Source organism: Erigeron canadensis, chromosome 1 (genome assembly GCF_010389155.1).
Source record: "Erigeron canadensis isolate Cc75 chromosome 1, C_canadensis_v1, whole genome shotgun sequence".
In the NCBI taxonomy this organism is placed as follows: domain Eukaryota; kingdom Viridiplantae; phylum Streptophyta; class Magnoliopsida; order Asterales; family Asteraceae; genus Erigeron; species Erigeron canadensis.
Genome location: NC_057761.1, coordinates 8,794,289 through 8,804,439, shown reverse-complemented (window position 1 = coordinate 8,804,439; position 10,151 = coordinate 8,794,289). Strand labels below are relative to the sequence as shown.

Below are 10,151 nucleotides of genomic sequence, written 5' to 3'. Positions count from 1 at the left end.
GACAATGAGATAAGAAAATGAAAAGATGAAAAAAAGACTAATTTGCGTTTGATTTTGTCAGTACTACGATGATTTCTTAGGTAATTTCAATTTACTTTCTATTCTCCACATAGTCAACGCTCATCACAGAATGTTTTCCACCGAGGAATGTTTAGACCAAATCGGGATTGGCTTGACCAACTGGGGCCCCACCCCCTTTTTTTGGTCGGATTGGATCCAGATTTAAACTCATCCGCCAAATGCCCAAATCTCGATCTCGGATACAATTTAAGATTCACCGGCTCAACATTGGTCAAATTCGGCTAACTGAGTCAAAAATCGGTTGACCTGTGTCAAATTTGGTCAAGTTTTTGTTTTCTTTTTTACTCGTAATAGTTAACCTTTAAAATAATCTTAAATTGTTCTAAGTTTATAAATGTTTGAAGTTTTACATATAATTCCATAAATTATTAATTTTATATATTTAAAAAAACTAATCCAATTATTATTCCTATAGAAAATCAAGTTAGGTGTGAAAGTCAGCTTCAGAAGGAAATAAGTACTACACCTAAAAATTATAGGAAGTGATATCTGTACCACTTTATTTGATATATCTACCACACTGTACACATTTCAAAACACACTATACAAATAATTGATGCACAGTTATATTAGATGTAATAAATAAAGTGGTAAGAATATCACTTCTCAAAAATTATAGTAATTATAAATAAATTATCTCATTCTTTCGCAAGCTAGGACTAAAAGAATAGTTGGGATAACAAACATCCAAGGACGGATTTACTACTCCAATTTTGCTACAACGTATTTTTTAAAAATTTAAATGATATATTTATTAAAAAAAATTTAAAATAAGAAAAAAATAATAGGAAAATACATACAAACAGTGTATTCATTATTATAAGTTTATTCTTTGGAGATCATTAGTTATCGAAGTATTAATTTTGAGATAGATTTTTCTAATAGAAGGATAAAAAAAATTGAGTTATTTTAACTTTTAATAGTAAAAATGAAAAAATGTTAAAGAAAAAACTTTATTTGTTTTAGTCTGTAAATGTGTAATACATTAATAATGTAGCTGTTTGTGGAAAAAATGTTTTCTTTCAAATTATTGTATATATTTATTACAATTAACTAATTATAATAATCATAATAGTGATATATTAAGATAACTATACAAACTAATTATTTCATAAAAAAAAATATATTTGTTATGTTTCTTGTATTATGGTGGAATACGTTTTCATTTAATAAGACTTTGCTCGGCAGGTGTGGTTTTTCTTTATTAAAAAAAACTGGTTTTTTTTTTTATTAATATGAGTGTTATACGTGGTGTGGGGAACAAAATTCTTTTGAGAGTCCATTTTCAATTCCCGAGTTAGGGCCCAATATATTTACATTCTCAATATAATTCTTATAATTATGACAAACAACTTTTAAAATTGCCCCCCCCCCCCCCCCCCCCCCCAAAAAACAAATTATGACTCCGTCTCTGCAATTGTCCATCTCGTTTGTATTTTGGATACCCGTATAACAATTGAAGGCTGTTGAAGTGACTAATTCCTAGACATTGGGAAGCGTTGAGAACAAAGAAATTGTTGGAGTTATCTTTTCTCTCTGGTAACAATACATTTAATGTTAAGAAAAGATCTCGTGCAGGTTGGTTCGCTAGAGATTTTTTATAAAAACACTAGCCCTACTTAGATCATAATGAGAAGATTTTCAAATGATTTGTTATTTTATCGTTATAAACATAAGGGGAGGAGCCGTATAAGATGAAAATCTCATGTGCAATTCTGTAACGGAGATTCTGACAGTTAGTTTAGAACACTTGGACACATTGAGAATTGACAAATGCCTCAGTGACTAATGCAACCAAGTGAAAAATCAACCTGCAAAAAAGATAAAGATAAAATAATGTGACTATGCACAATCATAGTATTTCAGGTTGATGATTCTGTCTTGTCTTTGTGGGTCCATACGCTTATTAGTAAAAAGAAGACGCGTGATGGTACAATGAGGGACTACTCGTACCAGAATATCACGATCAAAGATTCCATGTGACAAGCTAATAGAACATCAATACGTTGACAATCTTGACCACCAATGGAAGTAGGGCATTCGTTTAGAAAAGTCATATTCCTTGGCAACATAATATGTGGTGTTCCTGAGAAACAATATTTACACAAGTTTCATTCCTCATGTACAAGGTTTAGCCTGTATAAGATCAGTTTTAGCTGATTCTTTAGAGTATGAACTTATTGATTGTAATTTGTTATTTCAAGTAGGTTGATTAAATATTTGTAGCCTATTTTGCTCCACAACAATTCTGTAATTCTTTTGTATATATTTGTTCTTAATAAAGAGGTACATTGAAAAATTACATCTGATGATGTTCAAGTTTGTTAATTTACTTGTTTGAAAAATTTTATTGGTCTCATTTAGTGTCATAAGACCCAGACCACATATTACACGGAATGCATGTATAGTAAGTGTATCCTCAAACCTAGATCATTTAAACCTTTACCTTTTATAAATTAAATCACTTGTATGTTTTAGATGTAAATACAAAACAAAATCAAGTGGGTTTATAGAAGGTCATGCCAATCTTGAGGAATTATATGATAATAAATTTGAATTGATAAAGGTATCATATGATAAACTTACCACTATTTTTCATTATATATGGTGTAAAAAAGTATGGGCAGTGTATACACCATTCTCCATAACATCAATTAGATCGGGTGAAGGCCGAATCTGGCCGAATCAGAATATAGATAGATAATCATACTCACACAGTCACACAAATATCATGGTGACGAAAAAGGTCATACACATGGAATTCGAGTAGTTCAATATCCGAGTACAATTAGAATTATTTATTGCATTTTGTGAAATTTGCATTATTAATATTTTAGTATCAAACAAAACAATAAGACAAGATCAGAATCTAGACTTCTTTTTGGATATGTGAAACTATGCTTCTTCAATAGTGCAAGTCAATTCCCATATTTACCAGAAAGGTTCATGGGGTCATTCCTTTTCCGTGCGCCAAAACCAAACCACTGACCTTTAGGTGAGAGCCAGCTTGAAGACACGAAAAAGATGAGAATAACTGGTGTTAAGACGACAAATAACTGGAAACTGATTCCTACATTATCTGACAGACTCTTGAAGTTTGAGTATTGTGAGAGAGACAGCAAGAACACCACAATGGCAAAAATCGCTACCAAAGGAAGAGGTGGCAGCGAGGCAGATGACAGGCTTTTTTGGCTCGCATTGAACTGGTCCATTTATCTCCCTCTCCTCTACCAATCTCCACCTCTATATGTTTCCAAAAATATTGAATACATAATATATTCATGTAGTTGTATACCTTTCTTGCTAGTGTAGGTTTTTGGGTACATGTATAAAGAGGTCAGGTTGCTTTGTATATAGGTTTGAATTATGGCATATATTCCTTGAGTGAAGGACTACTCTAACGAATATGGTTTTGGGTTAATAAACTAACTACCCAAATGAGAGAGTGCAAAATGAGTTGCACAATGATGATTAAACAGAAATGAGGCCATAGAAATTTCCCATAATGCTCGTTTAGTTAACAAAAATCCGATCAGGGAATAGATTTTCCGTCGAGTAATGATGCACCCTCCTAAAATATCCTCCTCCAAATTCTCCCAAGAGTAAGATGATCACACATTCACACAGGGCAAAACCAAGTGCTAAAATGACAAAAAAAAAAAAAAAAAAAAAAACCGATAAATATGGATGGCACATGTCATCGTGTGTTAATTGATGATTAGTAGGAGGATATTTTTAGGAGGAAAAATCATTTCTCTTCTTATTAACTTTATTGCATGATTTGTAAGTTATAACCAAAAGACATGTGGATTTGGGGTGATTATATCTATTACAAATCTTGTATAAAGGGAAATGCACATTGTGCGTACTGAAGTGTAGTTTATCCATTTTGAAGGCGGAGTGAAACGAAATCCGCTAAACTGAAGTGGCTCACATGCCAATAGGACCTCAACTAACATGATACACTCTAAGGTACTTACTTCCTCCCAATCCAAAACCATATGCGACTGGATGATCAAGCAGCAACTTTTTTGGCCGTCACAGAATTAATGATGGTTGCAAAATCAGAACCCTGCATGAACATTCAAAATCATAATTTCAGTTAATTGGCAAGCATGAGGTTCAGTTAATTGGCAAGCATGAGGTAGGATACTGATCATTTACTTAGTTTGTAGTAATTGGGAAAATGATTAACAAGCAAGGGAACTGTTTTTAGTTATACGACAATGGGCTAGGATAGAGAGAACACTTTTTGTACCATACTCTTTTGATTGGGAACTTGTGTCTCTCTCTTTCACATTATAATTTATACCCTTCAAATTGACATATTTGACAATAAACACCATGTAGGTAAAACAGCTGATGGCTCATGACATATCTAAGGCAAGACAAGTAAAGGGATTGTGCAAACCCATTTCAGTTTGGAATATCACAAGAAACTAAATGTCAACATTTTAATGGGACAATCTGAAACGAAGTTTCATGAGAAGATATACTTCTTCATTTCTGAACAATTTCATATATACTTCTCCGAAAACCCCAAATATCATATACTCCCAACCATGCTTTAAACCATTGTACGCATGGGGTCTATGAACCAGTTTACTACATGGTGCACTGGAACTTGTGCTATAAGAATATATATATATATACATATATATATGATATTTTAAGGGTTTAGGAGGGGGGATAAATAAAATTTTCCTTTTCATTTCAGAGTCGTAGCTAGCCTGATTTGCTTTGCTATCAAAGTATTTAAAATACATGCTGACTTAAAACATATTTATATATGTAACCATAAACAGTTGGCTCCACAACATAACAAAAGAAGATAAGATAATACCTTCAAAGAAGCACCACCGACGAGAAATCCATCGATGTCTTCTTTTTTGGCCAGGTCAGCCGAGTTGCCTGCATTTACAGACCCTGTGTGCAGGGATAAAATTTAGTTAACACATCCGTCAGCATGTGAATTAAGGAGTAGCAAGCACAAATTTTCATTAAGGCTATTTTCCCAAATAACTTTAAAGATACAGAACGTATAATGTGCTACAACTTTGTTAAAAAACTTCCAAGCAATCCAAAAGAAGAATAGGAGCCTTAATTATCAGAAGGTGACACCATTGATCAATCGCCCATGAAAAGCGAAAGTGCACTAATATCAGTCATTGTATTTTTAACAGAAACGAAATTATTAGGCTGCAATGACTACTTATTTATTACCTCCATAGATGATACGTGTTTTAGAAGCAACTTCGGTCGATACATTTTTAGCAAGCCAGTCACGAACAGCAACATGTACTTCCTGAGCCTGCTCGGGTGAAGCCACTTTACCAGTTCCAATAGCCCATACCGGTTCATATGCAATTACAATGTCATCCCAACTGGACACAGCATCTGCACATGACATAACGATCTCATTCAATTGCATTGCTTCAAGTGATTTCAAGATTTTAACCAGGGAATGTGATGTAGAAAATAATAATACTGTACTTTATGCAAACGAAGCAACATAAAAAAAAGGGGGCAATTTATGTTCAAAATGATAGCATCAGAACAGAAAGTTAAGAGAAGCCAAGTGAAATGCATGAGCTAGAGTGCGTTAAACAGAGAATGATGGTACAAAAAACAGGTAAAACGTATTAAGTCATATTACAATTAATTAATTATACAACCATGAGATAAAACTAATCAGATTTAGGGTCTAAGGCAGCTTGCCTGCATATGCTTTCAATTGCTTGAAACATACATCAAATGTTTTGCCTGCTTCTCTTTCTTCCAACAGTTCTCCGATGCAAGCAATTACTCCAAGATTCTGTCCCAATGCATAGGCAGCCTTCTTACCTATAAACTGGTAATAGAGGTGCATGAGTTATGAGCACAAAACCAAAATAATTGAATCATATAAAATGGTACTACCGTTGCATGTCTGCATATAAGAAAGTTTATACTTTCACATTTTGTGATTGATGAATAAAAAAATAATATATCTCACCTCATCGTTTTCCCCAATCACATGTCTCCTCTCAGAATGCCCAAGAATTACCCACTTGCATCCAATATCTTTTAGTTGCTCCGCACTGCAAATAAAAGCATAGTTATGTCACAAACGTACAATGAATAGTGGTTAATATGTATGGAGCACAAATGTGGAAGCTGCCACATGTCAAAGTACTAGGAATCAAGAGATTCTCATCTTGGGGTACTCTGAAAGAGTGAAGGTATCAATTGTTGATCAAGTACACATTAGAACTACAAAAAAAAAGGTATTAACTAGAATGTGCCGGCCTTCTTTACTAAAAAAAGTACACATTAAAACTTTGAAGTTCTCCTTCAAACATTAATAAATTACTCTGTGTGTATACAACAGTGTTGTCAAAGGCGAGCGCCTCTTGCGCCTAGGCGCAAAAGGCGGGCGAGGCGCACCTCCAGCGCCTGAAACCCTAGGCCCAAGTCGACCATGAAAAAGGCGATCAACAACGGTCAACTCTGGTAGTCAACGGCGATCAAATTGGTTAAATGGGTCAACATTCGACTAAATCATTCAATATCCGGCCAAATCGTGGCTAGATCTAATGTTTTCCGGCCAAAATGAGTGACCATAGTTGTTTAAGAAGATAAAATAAGAGATAGAAAATAGTCTAATAATTTGAAGTTTTTATTTTTTGAATGATATTTGGTTTTATAAATGACATTTGATTTTTCTTTTACTATTAGTTTTCACTATATATAAATATTTTATAATTATTTACTTAGTGCGCTTTTTTTCCCCCGGGCGTGCGCTTTTTTTGCGCCTCTCGCCTTCGCCCTATTTGAGGTCTTTGCGCTTTGACATCGCCTTCGCTTTTGACAACTATGGTATACAACTCTTCTGTTTATACAATCTGATGAGTTGTTAGGTTTTCAGATCTCTTTAATAAAACTATAAAAGAAATGGTAGACATTCTAATGTTACCCATGTTGTAATCAGCCCAATGTGTTGGCAGTTTTAAACCCAGAAGCAAACTATCATAATGTTATTGTATAGAGCAATCACAGAGACCACATGATCAGTTGCAAAGATGGTGTCTCTTTTATGTATTTTTAGACTTTGATCATTCATCTATGAACCCCTCTAGGTTAAACCAAAAACTTTCTGAACAAACATTTAATGAGGACTTTACACAACCCATTTTTAAGTAGGCTAGCTGTGGGCCATTTTGAATTTATTTAATACTCGCAAATTCACAATATATAACAAGTAAAAAATTGCGGTGTGATAGTTCAAGATGAATACCTGATCTCTCCAGTAAATGCTCCACCTTTACCAATCCAAGAATTTTGAGCAGCTATCTCAATGCGATCAGTTAAAGAGCTCTTTACTTGATCAATATAAATAAAAGGGGGGCCCACAACAACATCTGCAGAGTTCAGAAAGTTACAGTTGGATCCAGCTCTAACAATAATGGCAAAGACATCACTAAACCACCAGAAGTTTCCATGAACACCACAGGAATACAGGATCAAGATTTTAAATAGAATCAGAGGGCCTTTGGCATAAAGTAATGGCTGACCCGTTAAGAAAGTGGGTTGAAGTCTCACTTGAGACAATTAGTGTAAGTAATAGGTTGTCTATAATAACCAATAACTCTTCATGTAGATTTTTATACAAAAATAAAAAAGAAACTAATCAAATAACGTTAAATAAACTTAAGTGAAAAAAATAGAAACAGTTCACTGTATATGCAAGTGTAAAGAGATTAACATGTATAAAAAGATGACCAATTAGGGTATTATATACTGGATACAAGGTAGAATTCAATAAAAGTAAGATTGGTAAGTGACTTTTATCAATCTCAGGCGGCTCACTTTAGAGTAACAGTAATTTGTGTGAAACCATAGCATATGAAAACATCATGAGATTATTTAATCAAAAAGAGATGAAGGTAAACTAACCAACATCAGGCTCCAATGTTGCACTGTTCAAGTCTGAGACTAGTTGCTTGATAGAATCTTTTGTTCCATTCTATAACAAACGATTACAAGGCAGGTCATTAGAGAAAACTACAACTACGAGAGATAGGAAGAGCAATAACGCAAAACCACTTTAAAAAGCTACATAGAGAAGGCCAAGGATTTTGTAAATTCTATCAACCAGGCTTTGGTATAATTCAAGTAAAAGAGATACATACATGTTTGTCCTATTAAAGGTTTTACATAGGCATTTATTATAATTAAAATGTTTTGTAAGGGGATTATGGGTGCAATCCCAACAAAGATCCTCCAGCTGAAAACCATATGCACATGAACATAAAGATATTGTTGACCTAAAGAATTATCTATTACAGGTACATTAACAATGAAAAGAGCATAGATATGAGGCACAAACATGACAGGTATATGGTGAAAGTTTAATGCTTTACTGATTGTTACCACAAATATTCAATGCCTTCATGATTTCATTAACGCCAAACAATTTTTGTGTATCAGAAACTTAATCAGTGACACAGAAAAAAGAAGGCATGGTTACTTACACATTTCCAGTTTCCGCCAACAAAGAACTGTAACAAAAGAAAACAATATCAATCGTCAGTCACTAATATCGATAAAGAAGTGCGAAAAAATATAGTTTAATTCAGGAACAAATCAGCATAAAGATCACTCCTTTTAAGCACGGTATAGACATGGTACTATTTAAATCAATGGATCCTTCCACATACTTGTGGGATTGGAAAGTATCATTATTGTCGTTGCAATTTGACTACACCATTAGAAGGTAAAATTAAAAGTTGAAATGAAGTCTTTATTTACATCACTGAAACCCATTTTCCAGAATACATAAAAAGCTTTCACAATGCAGTTTCGGTTGGTCTTGTGTTCGTTACTTAAACTACATTGTGGTAGCATAACATAATGCAATTGGTTTAAATAGTTCGAAAAATAATCAATTTAGTCGTCCGATAATACAATCCACTCCGAAAACTACCTCTAAAAATTTCCTTTTCAAAGCTTTTTGGAACAAAACCAACTTTAACAATAACATTTCAACTCATTATTTCAGAAACCTCATGTATATAAATTCAAAAGCCAGAAAACAGATACAGAAAGTGTATATACGCTCTTGAAATATTCAATTGTTCTTTTTTTATTTATTTCAGTTAACAATTTATTCAGATAGCAAATTGACGATCTTAACCAGCTTAGCTGACAATAATCATTCTGACAGGACAAGGTAAAAACTTATTCATATATATATATGAAAGAAATAGATCCAATAAAAAAATGAGATAATAAATTAAAAATGAAATTTATTTGACTAGAATAAAAATAAACCTTGCCGGTGCCGGCCATGGCAAGGATGGCTGTAGAAGGACGAGAAGAAGTGGAGGAAGAGAGACGTAAGTGAGAATTAACGGATTGAAAGAAGGATTGAGTTGCGGCGGAGGAGCGGCGGAGGCCGGAGAAAAGAGGCGGAGGAGCGGTGGCGGAGAGTTGTTGTGACTTAGGGCCGGCGGAGAGTGAAGTTGAAACCATTGCCGCCATTGTTTGTGTATTTTATTGTAAGTATAATAGTAAAACCCTAATTTGAAGAAGTAAAAATGGTGGTGGTGGTGGTGGTTGGTGGGGAGATAGATAGATACTGAACTAAAAAAGAAGTACCAACGGCTACTGTTGTTGGTTGAGGGTGTAATTTGATTGGTTGATAAAAAATTAAGGTGGCGATGAGTTTCATGATCGTTTTTTACATTTTCCACCCACTCTTTCTACGCTCTTCCTTTGGCGCGTGCATATACAACAACCATACCTAACAACAGGTATGGTTCACCGTTCACGGATACGACGTTGGATGTCATTATCCAATTAATTAGTTTTATCCGGTTATTATCGTCGGATTATATGGGTTAAAAGTTTCAAGGGAATGGATAGCATCAATAATATCCACATGTCAATGGGGCCAATCTACGTACGAACCAACCTTAGCTCAAACAAATTAGTAATTAGATCGATCCTTTCAACTATGATGTATTTATACTAGTACTAATGAATTAAGCGTAGGTATCGTGCGATAAGAAATTTTTTTTTTTCGTATC

The 10,151-nt window shown here is 34.0% G+C and overlaps 1 protein-coding gene across 1 annotated transcript; it reads right to left on the bottom strand.

The window, feature by feature from the left end:
• Window positions 1-3,813: 3,813 nt before the first annotated feature.
• Window positions 3,814-9,754, bottom strand: LOC122608247 (triosephosphate isomerase, chloroplastic). The gene is made up of 9 exons (XM_043781337.1): window positions 9,394-9,754; window positions 8,595-8,621; window positions 8,017-8,086; window positions 7,358-7,481; window positions 6,077-6,161; window positions 5,800-5,932; window positions 5,305-5,478; window positions 4,925-5,007; window positions 3,814-4,153 (listed from the first exon to the last, which is right to left on the bottom strand). Exons 1-9 carry the CDS (start codon window positions 9,601-9,603, stop codon window positions 4,097-4,099), a joined length of 963 nt encoding a protein of 320 aa, XP_043637272.1. The 5' UTR covers window positions 9,604-9,754; the 3' UTR covers window positions 3,814-4,096.
• Window positions 9,755-10,151: the final 397 nt, after the last annotated feature.